The sequence below is a fragment of the Chionomys nivalis genome, chromosome 8, assembly GCF_950005125.1.
Source record: "Chionomys nivalis chromosome 8, mChiNiv1.1, whole genome shotgun sequence".
Lineage (NCBI taxonomy): Eukaryota > Metazoa > Chordata > Mammalia > Rodentia > Cricetidae > Chionomys > Chionomys nivalis.
This window is the reverse complement of record NC_080093.1, coordinates 12,700,388-12,718,746: the sequence shown is the minus strand read 5'-3', so window position 1 is coordinate 12,718,746 and position 18,359 is coordinate 12,700,388. Positions and strand designations below refer to the sequence as shown.

General features: G+C 47.4%; 1 protein-coding gene across 1 annotated transcript; it reads left to right on the top strand.

Moving 5' to 3' along the window:
- Positions 1 to 166: 166 nt before the first annotated feature.
- On the top strand, positions 167 to 15,278 carry Gsto2 (glutathione S-transferase omega 2). Its single transcript, XM_057779355.1, has 6 exons — positions 167 to 200; positions 458 to 566; positions 3,622 to 3,844; positions 5,353 to 5,454; positions 13,841 to 13,947; positions 15,107 to 15,278. Exons 1-6 carry the CDS (start codon positions 167 to 169, stop codon positions 15,276 to 15,278), a joined length of 747 nt encoding a protein of 248 aa, XP_057635338.1.
- The last annotated feature ends 3,081 nt before the right edge of the window (positions 15,279 to 18,359 follow it).

Here is an 18,359-nt window from a genome sequence, read left to right as displayed (position 1 = left end):
TAGGGGGTCCCAATTCCCTTTCTCTCTGACCCACTAGAGTGCTGTCCACTGCTGAGAAAGTCAGTTTGGGTCTGGAGGAGGCACAGCTGTATCTGGAGCCACCAGCAGCAGAGCCACAAGGTGGCGACTGTGAGCCTTCGGGTACTGCACAGACACCTGGAGATTGATGTCTGGGGATGCCTCCAGAAGCTTGGGGAGAGGTAAACCTTCAAGACTTGGACCCTTGGAATGGGGGAGAGGCATGATGGGGCTGCTCTCTCTGGAGAGGGGTAGCTGAGCCTTGGCCTGTAAACCAGAGGACAGAGGAGAGACTTGGACAAACTGTATGTGCAAGTGTCCCTTGTGGAGCTTGAGAGGCCCAGAACCGAGTCCTCCAAGAACACCCATGAGGTGAGCAAGGCCTCTCCCACAGGGCTAACCAGATTCTCCATCTTCTCACCCCTGACCCGCCCTGCAGGCAGCTGTCCCCCAGGACCAGTCCCAGAGGGTGTGATCCGCATCTACAGCATGAGGTTCTGCCCTTACTCGCACAGGACACGCCTGGTCCTCAAGGCCAAAGGCATCAGGTGAGAAACTGAGGCCACATGCTCCCTGAGCACACCCTCACCCCTCATCTCCAGGAGAATATTTCAAGTCTGAGGCTCGATTCTGTGAATGGCTTCTCTTCCATTTCTTCTGAGCCTGAGTAACTCCAAGGGCTGATTTTGTGTAGGATTTCCTGAAATCCTGAGTTCTCTTCCAAATCAGATTTTCAAGAACCATCGGGCATGGCAGCCTACACTGAATGATGCTGTCAGTGAACTGGTCCCCACCTACCCTCCCCTGGTTTAGGAAGGGCACGACCAAGCTCACTGAAGCCTCTCCTAAATGCACCCAGGTAGCCCTACCTCTGCCCAAGCATCTTGGAGTAACTCTGTTCTGTTTCTTCATGCTTAACTATTTCCAACATTTCCTAGTTCATTCTGTCTTTCTACCACCTCTCCCCCAATGGCAACCATGCAGAAAAAGAGTTCGAGATAATAGGGTCTGCCTCATCGTGGCACTAGAAGAGAGCCTGGCACTTAGTAAGTGTTCAGAAAGTGTTTGTTGGGGATGGAGCTGAACCGCTAGGAGTGCTTGCTCTATATGCATGAGGCATGGGTTCACACACCCAGTCACCACCAGAAACCAAGCGTGGAGGAACATCCCTGTGACCGCAGAACTTTGGAGGTTGAGACAGGAGGATCAGAAGTTCAAGACCGCTCTTGTTTACATACCAAGTTCCAGGTCAGCCTTGGTCACATAAGACCCCCTCTCACACACAAAATGCAAGTGTCACTCCAGCCTCTGGCTCAGGACTTGGGAAGTCCATCATAGGGGTTGGCGTCAGACGTTCAGTCCGCGTCAGAGAATAGAGAGACCCATATGGAGATACTTTAAATGGAAATTTTAAATAGCTTTAAGTTAACTCTGCATAGATGCTTATGTATAATATACATTCCCAGATTATTCCTGTTGGCTCAAATCTACTTAACCCTATGGTTACCTGTTGTTTTGTTTACTTTTAGAAAAATCAGAGCAATGCAATGTGTTGCTCATTTGGGCACAAACTGGCAGCTTAGGAACTGATTAAAATAATAGTTATAGGGTTTTGTTGTTTGTTTTGAAACAGGGTTTTATGCAGCTCAGAATGACCACAAACTCAGTATGATTCTGAGGATGGCTTTGAATTTATGACCCTTCTAACTCTTCCTCCACAGTGTTAGAATTACAGCAGTGTGTCACCATGCCTGCTTGTGTGATGCTGGGGACAGAATCCAGGGCTTCCTTAGCTGGACAAGCACTTCACCAACTAAACTACATGCCCGGACCCATAACTGTTTTTGTTTTTTGTTTTTTTTTCCTATGCTTCACTTCTTTTTTTTTTAATTATTATTTTTTATTGAAAAAAATTTCCACCTCCTCCCAGCCTCCCATTTCCCTCCCCATCCTTCCCCTCCTCCCCCCTCCCCCCACTCCTTTACTCCTTTCCCCCTCCCTCTCCAGTCCGAAGAGCAGTCAGGGTTCCCTGCACTGTGGAAAGTCCAAGGTCCTCCCCCCTCCATCTAGGTCTAGGAAGGTGAGCATCCAAACTGGCTAGGCTCCCACAAAGCCAGAACACGAAGTAGGATCAAAACCCAGTGCCATTGTCCTTGGCTTCTCATCAGCCCTCATTGTCCGCCATGTTCAGAGAGTCCGGTTTTATCCCATGCTTTTTCAGTTCCAGTCCAGCTGGCCTTGGTGAGCTCCCAATAGATCAATCCCTCTGTCTCAGTGGGTGGGTGCACCCCTCGCTGTCCTGACTTCCTTGCTCATGTTCTCCCTCCTTCTGCTCCTCATTGGGACCTTGGGAGCTCATTCTGGAGCACCAGTGTGGGTCTCTGTCTCTATCTCCATCCATTGCCAGATGAAGGTTCCCAGTGATGGCTCTCCTGGTGCCGAGATCAGATTTCCGTGCTGGTTGGGTAGCTCGTAAACAAAGGGCCTACCTTGCTTGCTGCAGGCAGGCTATTGAGACAAAGGAACTACCACCCGCCTGCTTGCCCTCATGATTCGGTCCCAGCACCCAAACAGGCTGAGCTGGGTGATGTTATGTCCCATAACTGGTTTTTCCTAGTGGAGTTTCTCAATCTTAGCATCACTGACTGGCATTTGGGGCCAGAAGACTCTTTGCTGGGGAGAGAAAAGGGGGTTGTCCTGTGCATCCCAGGTTGTTTGTCAGTATCCCCTTCTTTACTCATTAAGATGGTACCCCACTCCCCTGCTGAAAACCAAAGTGTCCCCGGATATTGATGCTCATTCCTTGCATGGAAGAGAGGTAAAATAATCTTGTTGAGAACTGCTGCTTGGAAAAACGTAACCATTTGTGTTTTTTGGTTTTTTTTTTCTTTTTAAATCTTCTTAAATGTGTGTTTGTGCCTCTAGTGACCTCCTGGTTTTGAACTTCCAATAATAATAATGAGTAGGGGAGGATTGAAAAGTGATTGTGTTCTAATTAATGTACTAGGTTTTCTCCCGAACACTACACACGATCCCTGCTTTGATCGCCACAGTGATGCCAAGACATGGGTCTTGTGGACGCTGAGCATCGAGAGGGGAAGGAACTGACTAGGATCTCAGCTTAAGCATACAGCTTGTTGTGGGCTGTGTGGTCTTCACTGTTAGCATTCACCAGCGTCTAGTATGACCTGTTAATAACACAGTTGTGTTTCTGTGGTTGTTAATGTTTTGCTTCTGAGACAGGGCCTCAAATGTAGCCTAGTTTGCTCTCTGTCTCCTGGGTCCTGGGGTTGCAGACCTGAGCCACCATGTCCTCTTGGACTTGTGCTTGCCGGCTGTGGCTGACAGCATATGGAGTCAGCATGGCTCTCATCTTGCCTCAGCCACTTCTTAGTAGATGCTGTCGGGCTTGAGATTCAATCACAGGAAAAGAGAAGCCGTAGAAGACACCAGTGCAGAAACGAACACAAACATGTCACATATTTGACACAAAGTTCCCGTGTCAAACAGCTCTAAGCACGAATGGTACAGCTGTCTGGTTTTGAGGTGAGCTGTCTTCCTATATGCTTCTTATTTCCAGCCTGTCTCTTTTGTTTTTTCAAGGCACGAAGTTATCAACATTAACCTGAAAAACAAGCCTGAGTGGTACTATACAAAACATCCTTTTGGCCAGATTCCTGTCCTGGAGAACAGCCAGTGTCAACTTATCTACGAATCCGTCATCGCTTGCGAGTACCTGGATGACATCTACCCAGGAAGGAAGCTGTTTCCATATGACCCTTACGAACGAGCTCGCCAGAAGATGTTACTGGAGCTGTTCTGTAAGGTACACACAATTGCGTAGAGGAGCTGTTCTGTAAGGTACACACAATTGCATAGAGGAGCTTTTCTGTAAGGTATACACAATTGTGGAGAGGAGCTATTCTGTAAGGTACACACAATGGCGTAGAGGAGCTGTTCTGTAAGGTACACACAATTGCATAGAGGAGCTTTTCTGTAAGGTATACACAATTGTGGAGAGGAGCTATTCTGTAAGGTACACACAATTGCGTAGAGGAGCTGTTCTGTAAGGTACACACAATTGCGTAGAGGAGCTATTCTGTAAGGTATTCACAATTGCGTAGAGGAGCTATTCTGTAAGGTACACACAATTGTGTAGAGGAGCTGTTCTGTAAGGTACACACAATTGCGTAGAGGAGCTGTTCTGTAAGGTATAAAATATCGGAGTGACACTGTGCCTGGAGGAAGAGAGGCAGCACTCTCGGAAGCATGAGCCCTGGGTACAGGTGTTGGTAATGAGAGAAAAGGCGACAGCAAAATTAAGACATTGCCCTTCAAAAAGAAAGGAAAATGACTCGGCGAGAGCTAAGAAGAGGGCTCAGTGTGAAGTGCTTGCTTGGTGCACAGCATAAGGACCTGATGTGGGATCCTCAGCACCACATAAAAAGCCAGCATGGCAGTGCTTGCCTGTCTTCCTGGTACTGGGGTGGGGGGATGACACAGGAGGATCCCTGGGACTTGCTGGCCAGCTAGTCTCCCTGAATCTGCCAGCTTCTGTCTCAGCAAGGAAGCCACCCAGCCTGATGGCCCAGGTTCCATCCCCTGGACCCATGTGGTGGAGGGAGAGAACTGACAACCGCAGGTTGTCCTCAGAGCTCCACATGTGTTTGTCGGCACTTGTGCATTGTGCCACATGTGTGCATGCATATGTGTGGGCATGCATGTGTGCATGCATGCACACAATACACACAAACACACATGAGCACATTAAATAAATAAGAATATGAATAAATAAATGTTTTAAAAATAAGATGGAGAGTGAGTGAGGGCGACACACAATGTTGACATCTGACCTACACACACACACACACATGCACATACAAAAAAGTTCAGGTACTAAATGCTATTAATAGCATTAATTATGCTGTTAATTAATAACATATATTGAACACTCGTGATGTTCCAAACCTTCTCTGACTACTGATTCCCTCCCTTGATTGCCCTAGGAGGTGGGTATTGTTACTGGAATCATTTTTCAGATAGGAACACTGGGGCTTAAAGAGGTTAAGTATCCCCGCTAAGAGCGTACAGCATGGGACTGGCTGATCAAGCAGGGGGCACTGAGAACCCTGTGAAAGCTCTTAGCCTGAGCAGCTGCTGTGAGAAGTGGTCCCTGGAAGCATAGAGATACCCCTGAACTCCTCACCAAGGATGGGGACATCGGCATGTAGTCAAGTCATCCTGTGGTGGAGTTGGGACGCCTCACTGTATTTGGGTCGGAGTGGGGACAGTTTTCATAAACACCTCCACTAAGAACCTGTGTCCTCTGTCTAGGTCCCACACTTAACCAAGGAATGTCTAGTAGCATTGAGATGCGGGAGAGAGTGTTCGGACCTGAAGGCTGCCCTGCGTCAGGAGTTCGGCAACCTGGAAGAGGTACGAAGGAGCGTTTGTCCTGTCAGAGGTGATGGACCAGGCTCTGTGTACTGCCTCTAATCTACCTGACATCACCTGCTTGCAGACTTTCTGCCAAGCTTTGATGTGGTCCCTTTCTGGTCATCTGACTGTCCCCTGTGAATGCTTGCATCCATCACCTGCTTTGGAGTGATTCTTGAAGAGTTGTCAAGGATGAGCAATGCGTTTGTTCTTTCCTGGAGTTGTGGTGTTCCCTGAGATTCTCTGCATTTCTGCTGATGGGGCTGAGGTATTGGTAGCAGCTGTGTGGGACCTAACTGCTGAAGGCTTGTCTAATGATGGTTTGTTCTCTCACATTGGGAAGTCAGAGGGAGTCCAGGACTGCTTCCATGCTTCCTCATGAAGTTAGCAGAGGAGGCTGAGGTGGGGAGAAGTTATCTTTTAGTTGAGGTACCCCAAATAAAATCAGTTTTTTGTGTTTTAGAAATGGAAGGTCAGTGGATGGACAGGGAGCAGTCTTTGCTGGTAGAATCTGCTGTACCAGGGCAGTAATGGAGTTCCCTACCACCCACCCCACTCTGAGTGTGCTCTAGGGGTCTCGACTTTCTTTACCTTTGGTCTAGGAACCAAAATGAATGCTTTTCATGGCGAGGTTGCTCCCTGTTGACAATCAGTGCTATCTTTATACCTTTACGAGACGGCTAGCTATTAATATTCTTCCATTTGACTTTATCGGCTAGTTACAGATGAAATCCACACATGCTTGTGTTTCCTGTCTTGCAGCTGTACAGTTGCAGTGATTTGGAGGAGTGTAGTAAGAAATATTCACTGAAGAGAAGAGCCATGCTTACATCCTGACTTCATAGATTCATGTAGGAGAGCAGCAGAACAACCAAAATGTACTTTTAGTGATTCCTGAATTCAGTGCTTTGTCTTCAGCTCCTTAATCTTAATCTGAGCCGTATTTACATATCATGAGAAAGGAACCAGACAGGATGGGATTAGTTCAGATGATCTTGATTGAGAGGAGAGAGGGAGAGCGAGAGAAAGAGAGAGAGAGAGAAAGAGAGAGAGAGAGAGAAGAGTGTTAGGCTGAGAAACTACAAGAGAGCGAGCTGGTGAGTGTGTGAGAAAGCAGAAAATCAGGGTACAAGAGTTGGAAGCCTCCCCCATCCCAGCCAAGGAATTTCTACTTGATCCCCAAAGTCGATGTGGAGTAACTGCAGGCTTCCAGGCAGGGGTGTGATTGTTCCTTCCTACTTTGCTCTCTAATGGGAGGACGGAGGACAGGGTTGGAGAAGGGACTTGATTGGAGAGGTCTCAAGGGACTAAGACATGATGAACTTTGGTGGAGGGCTGGTGAGGTTGGTTTCCAAGTTTGTAACCAGGAAACGCAAGCAGCTGGGACTTGGACAGAAGATCCAGTGCACTGTGTCATGGCGTTGGCAGAGCAGAGATGTGGAGGCAGAACTCAGGAGAGTGCTATGTTCACAGCACTGGACCCTGGGCGTGGTCTTCCTAGCTAGGGGCATTAACAGAAAGATGGGAATGTATAGCCAGCAGGTTGTAGATAAGTATGTCGCAACAGTCCCTGGGCCTGGGGGTGGGGGAGACAAACCAAATCCCTGATTTGTAGCATTTGCCCGTTTCAGCAGTGGAACATCTTCTCAGCAAGGCTGGTTTTGAAGGGGCGGCCTCTGAACCCAGTTGGGAAGAGGTGTGGCCAGCTAGCCAGCTCCACTGCCTCCTGAACAGCCCTTTTCACTTGTCTTTAGTCAGGGCCTCAGAGCCCTGGCTCTGGTAGCTGTCACTCATGTATGTAAGGACCACTGAACGTTCAGCTTTTTTCCAGTGGGTTTGGGTGGGAGTTTTGTCCCACAGTGTTAGGAAGAACATTAGCTGCCACACACACAATAGCAGAATTTGAAGCAGCTGGTGGACATGAGCTATAAAAGCCATTCCTCCAAACAATAATGTACAGACCCCAGGGCCTAGAGTACAGTCTAGGAGATTCTAGTGAAATTAAAACTTACCACAATAATCTGACAGAAATGCCTCCTAATTCACATGTACATTTTTCCTCCTGTTTTCTTGTTTGTTTGTTTTGTTTTGTTTTTTGAGACGGGGTTTTGCTATGTAGTCCTGGCTGTCATGGAACTCACCATATAGACCAGACTGCCCTTGAACTCACAGAAATCTGTCTGCCTTTGCCTCCTTCATTCTGGGATTAAAGGCATGGGTCACCACATCCTTCCTGTTGGTTTTATAAGCAGGATTTTGTGTGGGTTAAAAAGCTATTGAACACACATGGTCTTTCTGAGTAACAAATAAGCTGATTGTGTGTGTGTGTCTTTGGGGCCCCCAACTAAACAGTATGGATCACCACACACTTCAAGTGGGTTTTACAAGAATGATTTGTGTGGGCTGAAAAGCTATGGGACACACGTGAACTTTCTGAGGGACAAATAAGCCGATATTCTCTTTATATCTATCTATCTATCTATCTATCTATCTATCTATCTATCTATCTATCTATCATCTATCTATCACCTATCTATATATCTATCATCTATCTATCTATCTATCTATCTATCTATCTATCTATCTATCATCTATCTATCTCTCTATCTCTCTCTCTATCACCTATCTATCTATCTATCTATCTATCTATCTATCTATCTATCTATCTATCATCTATCAATCATCTATCTATCTATCATCTATCTATCTATCTATCATCTATCTATCTATCTATCTATCTATCTATCTATCTATCTATCTATCTATGTGTATATATGCGTGTGTGTTCACGTATGAGGGTTTGGGTGGGCTGATGCCATAGTGGATGGATACCTGGAGGTCCGAGGACAGCCTCAGGTGTTGGTCCTTCCTTCCATCTTATTTGAAACGCAGCCTGTCTTTTGCTGTTCCCTACATTGTATACCGCGTCTCCCACCACACCGCAGGAGTGTTGCTGTTTCTGCTACCCAGCTTTGCATGGTCCTGAGATTTGAACTCAGGGTCCCATATTTATACCCACTGAGTCATCTCCCCAGTCCAAGATCTCAAGGTGAAATCTGTCACATGTTGTATTCTAGTAAGAAACTTGGCTTGCATTTTCTGGCCTTAAGCTCCAGGTGATATTTTTTTTGAAATATGGCCTGTATGATCTTTTTATTTCTTTAATAATGCCAGTTTCCTAGGCGTGTCAGGATAAAGGTAAGAGGGGTGTACATTTGAGGCTAGCCTGAGCTGTAGTGAGATTCTGTCTGAGGAAACAGCAGCAACAACAAAACTTTTAAAAATAATAAAAATCCACTTAAGACTGAATAATCTTATAATATAAACAAAACCTGCTGCTTTGAATATCAGGTCAACAGCCGGCCCTCCTCCCTGCTGTTTTGAACGCTGGTATGCATTTTATACTATTGGGATGCTGTAGTCTCGGCATACTTCAAACCCGCCTTTGGGCAAACATCCTAGCTTTTCTTGAATCATTTCTCTAAGAAGTACACCCATTTTAGTTTTATTTTTGTGTGGTATTGACTTTTCCACCTCAGCATCACACTCGAGCCAAGTTCTGTCTTTCTTGTCTTTGTGGATTCCAGCATGGAAGGACCTATCAGGAGTTCTTTTTTCTGCCAGCGACCTATTCCAAACCTTTTTGTGGCGGTAGTTGTCAAATCTAGCCCAGGGTAGTGCGGTAGCCTTCTAGATTGGACAGATTTTTTTCCTGGTGGTTTTTGATTTTCCCTCACAGTCCATGTGATCTTGCCTTTAGGCATTGGCTCTGCTCTCTGGCTCTGCTTGGTTCTTTTCCAGCTGTTATCAGATGTGATAGCAGAGTAGACAGAAACATCACTGAGGGAATCTTTCATCTTCCCATGGCCATAAGGCACTTTCTGGCTCAGCTTCTTTTTTTCTTTCTTCTTCTTCTTCTTCTTCTTCTTCTTCTTCTTCTTCTTCTTCTTCTTCTTCTTCTTCTTCTTCTTCTTCTTCTTCTTTTTTTTTTTTTTTTGGATTTTCGAGACACGGTTTCTCCGTAGTCTTTTGGTTCCAGTCCTGGAACTAGCTCTTGTAGACCAGGCTGGCCTCGAACTCACAGAGATCCGCCTGCCTCTGCCTCCCCAGTGCTGGGATTAAAGGCGTGGGCCACCACCGCCCGGCTTGGCTCAGCTTCTTGATGTCTGTGGGCCTGCTTTGTATTCCCGTCGTTCGCATTTCCATGCAGAGTTTCCCACATGTCTTGTCCGCACAGTTTGTCTGAGCGTCGAATCCGCTTACACGGTGTGTGCACTCTCAGGAGCTCCCGTGGTTTATTGAGTTTAAATTTCACCCGTAATCTTAACTTCCGTCTTTCTCTTCTTTCCCGCCGCTTCTCTCCCTCCCGCCTTTCCACATTCTCTGTTCAGAGATGGTCTCACTGTATAGCCCAGGTTGACTGCCAGCTCTTCATCCCCCTGCCTCAGCTTCTTCAGTTCTGGCATTAAAGGCATGTTCTACCATCCTCAGCCATAATGTTAATGTTTCATTTCTGTTTTCTTCTTTACAAACAAAAAGACATTTTTGCCCATTTGTTTGTGCTGCTTGGTTAAGTTTGCTGTCTTGTAAAAATTGTTCAAGGATGCTGTAGTCTCCACTCTAAGATCATACTAGCTGTTCTTATTAATTTGTACAATTGTATTTAAAGAGGAGTTGCTCATATTTGAAGGTTACTTGACTATTTAAAACACAGTTTTGTTCTTTCTTGTTTTAACTTTTTTTTTTTTTTTTTTTTTTTTTGAGGCAGGGTTTCTCTGTAGATTTGGAGCCTGTCCTGGGACTAGCTCCTGTAGACCAGTCTGGCCTTGAACTCACAGAGTTTGTTTTAACTTTTGATCCAACTTCCAACATATGGAAGTATAACATTTTAACAGGGGCAGAGTTTCCTGTTGAGTGTTCTTCCACTGCGTTTGGGCGCAGGGCGCTCTGCCTCTTCAGAGATGGGAAGGGGATTCACTGGAATTTTCATCCGTCTATTGCTTTTCTGGGGTGTGGTCAGGTACTACCTTAACCTTTACTAAATAGATTTCGGATAAAAGAATTCAGCCGCTGTAAAGGACGGCAGTTCCAGGATGTTCCATCAGTCTCCAAATGTCAGCGAGCTGGATTTTGCATCTTCATAGACTAACGCCGTCCTAATTGGTGGTCGGGGGAGCGGAAGGACAAGTCCTACCAAAGTCCCACTTCTCAGCCGTCTTCCTAACAGAGCAGCGGTCCCTTTTACAGGAACCCTGTTCACTACGCCGTGAGCTCAGTTTGGTTTGTCCTGCGTCTGCGTGGCAAGGACCTGGAATTTAAAATCTTGAAAGCTCCTTTTATTTTCTTTTCAACTCAAAAGGTCTCTGTCCCAGACCCTAGTGTTCTGCGGCTGCCTCTGGAGGTGCGCTTGATTCTACTGCTTTTGCCCTTGAGGGTGCCTTTTTGCATTTGCAGAAATGGGCGTGTGTGTGACTTCCGACTTGTAGAAATTCTTCCCCTCCTCCATCAAGTACAGGGCGTCCAGTGGGAGATACAGCACCACCAGAGGGCTGGAGACCAAGGATTTCCTGGTGATGGCCTAAATGATAGCAGTATAAAGCAGGTGGCCATAGCAAGGGTTGAAGATCTTATACTGGACTTTTTGGAATGTGTGGTCTAAAAGAGTCTGGGATTAGCTTTATAAAATCACTCTTCTGTTACCAGAATTGGGGTGCTGCGTGGCCCAAAACAGTATGTGGTGTAGGAAATAAGTTCTTCCAGTTCTGGAACACTTCTTTCTTAAACGCCTTAAAGATTTGTTTCTCCTCTTTGACTTAGAGAGGGAGTCCTGGCCGCTGCACCACACCACCGAAGGCCACTAGGGGGAGTCCCACACACGTCTCCCACTTGTGTTCCCTGTTGGTATTCCTCCTCTATCGACCTAGGGGGAGCCCGAGAGTTCCCTAGCAGGAGGTGAAGGTTCCTGGATGGAAATAAGACACCTTCACCAAACCAAACATCCCTCCTCTGCTGCTGTCACCCAGCAGCTACTCCTTATCGCGCCTCTCGTCTTCCTTTTCAGTGGGGAAAAGAGAACAAATCTTGCATTGCTATTTTAAAACGTTTTACTTATTTATATTTTTATTCATCACTGTATGTGTGTGTGTGTGTATATATACATACCGTGTGTGCATGTGTGTGTGTGTGTGTGTAAGCAGACACACATGTGGAGGTCAGAGAACACCCTCTGCTGTTGAGTCTCACCCCATCTTGTCAGAGGCAAGCATCTCTGTTGGTTTACTTCTGTTTGCTCAGGGTGTCCTCAGTTTCAGCCTCGTATCTGCAAGAAGCGCAGAGACTGCAGAGGTCTTGTTCCTCTATCAGGCCCTAACTGACTCTGTCCATCTGATTGTTTTCATCTGGGTTTTTAGGATTTGGCTTCAGGTCCTCACCCTTGCATGACATGCACACTTGCCCACTGGTCCATCTCTCCAACCTCAGAACATTTTAAGGTAGAACATTTTGAATGCTGTAAACACCAAATGCCCCTTTGCAAGATCTCCCCGTCACAGTATCCTAGGAGTGGAGTAACACTGTGTCTGAGAGGTACCAGATTTGCATAGAAGATCCTGAAGATGGCTGCGAACCTCCAGGGAGGCCAGGCCAGGGTGTCCCATGTCACCTGGAGGCAGCTGTAAAAAGGAATCCAGGGTGAGGAGAGTTTTAGACTTGCCCTGTGCTCTAGTGACAAGAAGCAGCTTAGGAGGAAGGGCTTATTTGGGCTTATGATTTAAGGGTACCGTCAATCATGGTAGCCAAGGCATGGCTACAGAAGCAGTTTGCAATTGCAGAAGCAAAAACATAAGCCTGCTGGTTCAACATCTGTGGATCAGGAAGCAGCGACTGGACTTTTAAGGCCTGGGGTGGGCTTCAGCTGCTCTGAACACCAAGGCAGTTTAGCATCTTCTGCGTTGTCCTTCCCCCTCTGTCTTAGCTACTTTTCCGTTGCTGTGAAAAAGCAACATGCCAAGGCAACTTGGAAGGGTTTATTTGGGGTTTGCAGTCCAGAGGGTTAGGGGTCCACGACCATCGTGATGGGGAGCATGGCAGCAGGCAGGCATGGCGCTGGGGCAGCAGCGGAGACCCCACATCTCAGTTTGCACATAGAAAGCAGAGAGAGCTAACTGGAAATGCCGGGAGACTTTCGAGGTCTCAAAGCCCACTTGTGACACATCTCCAGCAAGACAACACCTCCTGGTCATTCCTAAACAGTTCTACCATCTGGGGACCAAGTGTTCAGACATGAGCCTAGGGGGCCATTCTCACTCCAAGGCCACACTCTCTTAGCCAGGTCTTACTAGTAAATGTCTGGAACAAGCAATGGAGTCACATTTCATTGTTCAGATGCTTTTGCCTCCGTTCTGTCCTGTTAGCGTCTCGATGCCACCCGCTGTGACAATGATCAGGAAGCCTGTTTGCCACCCTGGGGAATAGGAAGGCTCTAGGGCCATGGGGTTTGCTTTCCCTTCTGAGAAGGGGAGGCAGGAAGGGGAGCTCATTGATCCTATGTCAGGATGAAGTTCTTCCTGTGGATCTCTCAGGGGCTAGGCTGTTCATGCAGGCTCGTGCCTCTTCACCATACCCCGAGGTTCTCTGAGGTGACCACAGCTGCTATGATCTGTCAAAGATGTGTTTTCCTTATAGTCCACCTATGTGGGTTGTTGTCCCATTTGAGAAAGAAGATGTTTATTTAATTGTAGAATGTTGATGCTGAGTAGCATGAAGTTTGAAGAATTTGAATGGAAGAAGAAAGTATGATGAAGACCGTGCTGGGAGGCAGGGAACCCACTGGACAGCACTGATTTGTCTTAGCTCTGAACCCATGGAGAAGGCAAAAGAGAGACCAGTGCAGACCGCAGCATCCCCTTTAGTACCAGTAGTACATGGGAGATGAGGTCACAACACCAGCAGCGGGGGGGATCTATGCTGGTTTTTTAGCAACTGGCTCAGACTTTTCATGTCGCTGGGGAATGGGCAATGCTGGCCTAAGGTCCAGCTTCCCAGCTCCAAGCTGAGATGATCTGGAAACAGCCTAGGACTTGGAGAAGCCTGTCCCAGGCTGAGGGAAGAAGGGCTGGGCTACCTCTGCCTGGGTTGCTCTTTCCATATTCTCCAGCCATGTTGTTTGTTCAATGTTGAAGGGAGGCAGGGATTAGGGTGTGGCCAAGACTGTGGTCCTAAAGGAGCTAGGGCAACCCTGGCAGAAAGAGGAAGCCATCTCTTGAAAATAGAACACTGGCAAGTGAGGTTTTCTTCCTTGTAATTAATCTGGCATTTTTATTTAGCATCTGTAATCACATCAGCAAATGTGTAAATTAACCGGCTATTGTTCTGTGTATATTTCTAGATTCTTGAATATCAGAACACAGCGTTCTTTGGTGGAGACCGTATATCCATGATTGATTACCTCTTCTGGCCCTGGTTTGAGCGGCTGGATGTATATGGACTATCTGAGTAAGACATTTTACTATATGATTGCAAAATCACTGAGTGCCACTTGTTGAGATACTCTGGGTACTAACTCTCCTGTAGATTGTCTCAGAATGTTTGTGAAACAGAAATCAGGGCTGGATGCCACTCATGCGTGCTTCCTTATCCAAAGAGCACCTGTGTTTTTCTCCCGCTAAGTACAAGCTTGCATGTTACCTACATCTCTGTGGATAAGACTGTGTGTGCAGAAGCCTTCCTGGTGCTTCAGAGCCCACTGTCCCCTGTGTATTCACAGTCGGGTGAAACAGTCTGTAGCTCCCTCCATGGCCGCTGGTCCTGCTGAGTCACAACACATGCCGCACACCTGAGCCCCATCTCACACTCCCCTCCCCTAAATAGGAATGCCCTTTAAAAGCCAGAAGGTTTCAAAAGCAATGCGAGCATAATCTTCATATAAACAAAGGGCAACCGCACATCAAGGAAGCATCACACTTTTTTTGTAAGCATGTTGAAAGCGTGGCAGGGCTTTGTCGCCTCAAAGTTCCGCGGCGACACTGGACGGATGTGTGAACCACTGCCGACTCCGACCTCTGTCAGCCGCATTAGGCATTTGGAAAGTAGTTCTTCTGATCAGACCTAAGGTGACCGGATAGTTAAACACGCAGGTAAGTTATATTAGCTCCCTCCAGGGCAGAGTGGCAAACCCCAGGTTATGGTTGCTATCCACCAGCTGTCTTAGCTTAGCTTATCACCTTGCCCACCCTAGACCTGACCTCCTTTGTCCGTCTTTGAAAAGGCCTGTATTTCCAGGTTTCGTGACTGTTTTATTTATTGTAAAAGTATTTGGAAAACTGCTCTTTTTTTTCAAAGCCCTACAAGTAGAATCTGAAAATGGTCTAGGACAGTTAGCGTGAGAGGGTGTTGGTCAGTCAGCAGTGAACTGAAGACACTTGATCCCCCTGCCTCAGTTCACAAGCATTTCCCCACTTTCGCAGAAGCCACCGTCACAATGTCAATGGTTGGACACACAGTTCCAAGTGAACCTTTTTCCTCACCAAGATCAGGCTTCCTGGATAGTCACTAAGCTTGCCGTAGTTACCAAACAAACCCATAGTTTTGTTTCTTCCAACTCTATAAAGTGATATATGCCCCCTCGCCCACCCTCTCCTTTCCTGTCTTGCAGCTGCGTGAATCACACCCTGATGCTGAGGCACTGGATATCCACCATGAAGCAGGACCCCACGGTCTGTGCCCTGCTCATTGATAAGAACATATTCTTAGGCTTCCTGAATCTCTATTTTCAGAACAACCCTGCTGCTTTTGACTTTGGGCTGTCTGTTCCAGCCATTCGGTAATCACTGCATTGCCCAGGATTCTCAGTGTATCGGATTCTGTGTCATGGGTTGTCTTGGGGGTCAGTGCGTTTCTGTTTTTTTTTTTTCCTTTTTGAGGTCCTTCATAAACTTGGAAATGTAAAATATAGTCTAATTGTCATGTGTCTGAATCCCGTAGCTTCTCTAGAAAGCTCCCACCTCTGATGTGGAGGTGCATTTGGGAACTAGAGTGACTCCTGTTCCTTGGCCTTTGCTGCTCTTCAAAAGTCTCTGGAGAGAAGAAATCCTGAGAAGGAGGAAAAGGAGGAGGAAGAACAAAGAGAAAGAAACCAACCGCACACATTCTATGTTGAAATACTATTCTCTTAGCAGGGAAACACTGCTGGCCACATGGAAAGGCATGAGTATCATTCCTGTTCACTTTGGCCACGGGCCTGGGAGACACCCAAAGGGTCTTGTGACTGGAAAGAATTCCAAAGCAGGAAATGAAACACCCGTTTTTCACCCTGGACCAACTACGTCAGAATCTCACCGGTGTTACTGGAGCTCAGGGTGTCTCACACAGTGTTTTATTAACCAGCATCCTGCCTCCAAAACACCCGCCCCTCCAATCCCAGTCTCAGGCAAAGGTCGCTGCTGGATGTGCGTCACACACTCAGTTGGTTCCAACAGACGCCTCTGTTGCTTCTTGGGTACCAGATCCTGGACCACGGGGAGGGGAGGATAACACTGATGAAGACACAGACCCTGCCCCATGGACCTCCTATCTCCATATCAGGTTGGCCCAAGCGTTTGCTGCAGTGTTCTGGTCTTGCCTTGCAGTGACAGTTTGTCTTGGCTTCCATGCAGCCATCAGCTTGACCAGGCAGTGCCGTGCCACCAGAGACTGAGATGCCAGTGAGCTGTGGAAAGTGGCTGGTCTGCCATCAGGTGCCTTCAGCAGGGAGCTGCTGCCACTTTCTCTGGAGGAGGATCGACACTGTCCCTTGCTGTTCTATGCCAGCGTGTCCTAGCAGCCTGGGATCATTTTGGCTTTGTTCTCCCGTCAAGTCTTCCGGTCTTCAGCATCCCCAGCCATGCCCAGAGGCCAGGCAACAGCAAGTGTGACGTTTTGACTTCTCCATGCCCCTGCTTTGGACTCCATCCAGACCAACCCTCCTCTCTCCTGGCATCTCAGCTGGCACTGCTGTCTGCTGGCTGAGGGCTTATTTTACACCAGGTGCTACTCCATGCCAGGTGCACATAGGCAGGCCTCTTTGGTTAGGTGACCAGGCCTACCAGAAGAGGTACCATGTGACAGGCAGTCTGTGGTACCATCTGCTCCTGATGTGGTGCCCTGTTGCCATGGTACCCAAGTTACTGCAGAGTCAAGTCTGTGACTCATCATTCCCTAGGACCTATGCTTGGAAAAAGGAAATGGCTGCCCGCAGGGACTGGCGAACTCTGCAGGTGTCTAGAGAGGCTCCAGCCTGTGACCAAACTGTTGCAGTACACAGAAAATGCATACCTCCGAGTTAGAGAGGTAGAGGTATACTCTCGAGGCTTCACAGAGTAGCTTACAAAACTCGAAGAACCTGGAAACATGGGCTGGAGAAGAGTGCTCACGGCGAGAGAGGTTGCAGGCTGATGGCCCTCAGCCTCATCTGGGCCTTAAATGGCCTTTTGGTTGTGTGGGTGTGCTGGTCCACGTGGGCCGGTGAAATGAAGACTCAGAGACACCTTTAGAAGGCACGTAGCCTCCGTGGGCGCAGGGGCCGCAGTCTCGGTGAACTGGAACACTTTCCCCTTGCCTCTTGGCCTCTTTATTTTTTCCCCTATATTTACACTTTAGCTAGTAGATTTCCATATCTCAAAACAAAACCAAGTTTCCTATAATACAATGCCAGGTGCAAATAAACACCTGACTCATGAGGTTCCATGGTTTCCCCAGTTCCCTCTAAACCAAGTTTTGCATAGGCTTTGTCTCCATGGAAAACTCTCAGACAAGGGTCACACAGGGCTGCTGTAGGTTTCTGTAACACAAAGGATGGATTAAGGGCGGAGTGAAAACCGCAGAGCTAGGCCAGGTAGAGCCCAGTGGAGGTGCTTTGCTAACGTCTGGCTCCAGGCCACATGTCGGGGTCCTGGTTTCAGTCACTGCCTTGACCTAATTCCTTCTTATTACTTTCTCTTATTATTCCTCTTTTCTTCCTTAAAAAAAGTTTATTTTGTATAAGTTTAAATGTTTTATGTGCATGTATGTATATGCACCAAGTGTGTACCTGGCACCTGAGGAGGAGGTCAGAGTCCCTGGAACTGGAGTTACATGGTTGTGAGCCGCCATATATGTGTTGGGAATCAAACCTGGGTCCTCCGGAAGAGAACAAATGATCTTAACCACCAAACCATCTCCCCATCCCCCTCTGGCTTCTCAATGTCACCTCCCTGATTCATACAGGAGATGGAGTCGCCAATCTGTGGCTGAAACTAGGAGGGCAGAGCCTGAGAAATATGACCCCAAATCAACCATAGTTCATGACCTTGAAGAGTTCTTAATGGGGTTGAGGGAAGAAAAGCTATGTCAAAAATTATTGTTGGCTAGGGTGAGGGCTCAGTAAAGTGTTTACCGCACAACCATGAGGCCCCAAGTTTGGATGCCTCGCACTCAGGTGGCACGCGCCTGCCATGCCAGCAGTGGGAGGCAGAGACCGGAGTCTCTGAGAGTTTTCTATCCAAGCTAGGCTAGCTACATCTGTGTGCTCAACAAGGGGGAGACTTTGTCTCAAAACGTGAGAGCCTTGGGAGATGGCTCAGTGGTTAAGGACCTAGTTCCATTCCCAGCACCCATGTGGCAGTTCATGGCCATCTATCTGTAACCCCAGTTCCGGGGATCTGGCCCTCTCCTCTAGCTTCCAAGGGCACTGCACATGTGGTCCATACATATTTATGCAGGTGAAACATACACACATATAAGATGACTTTAAAAGGTGGAGAGCCATAGAGGAAGATACTGAATGCTGACCTCTGGCCTCCGTGTGCACACGTGTGTACATGCATACCCCATACTTACATACACAAATGCAGTAATGTGAAAAATGGGAAGACTTGTATGATCTCCAGAGA

What these genes read in the sequence shown, in the direction of transcription:
- Gsto2 (XM_057779355.1), top strand. Translation starts at nt 167, where the DNA reads ATGTCTGGGGATGCCTCCAGAAGCTTGGGGAGAG. An exon ending in AGTTCGGCAACCTGGAAGAG is followed by an intron (nt 5,455 to 13,840) that starts GTACGAAGGAGC and finishes GTATATTTCTAG; the next exon opens with ATTCTTGAATATCAGAACAC. An exon ending in GATGTATATGGACTATCTGA is followed by an intron (nt 13,948 to 15,106) that starts GTAAGACATTTT and finishes CCTGTCTTGCAG; the next exon opens with CTGCGTGAATCACACCCTGA.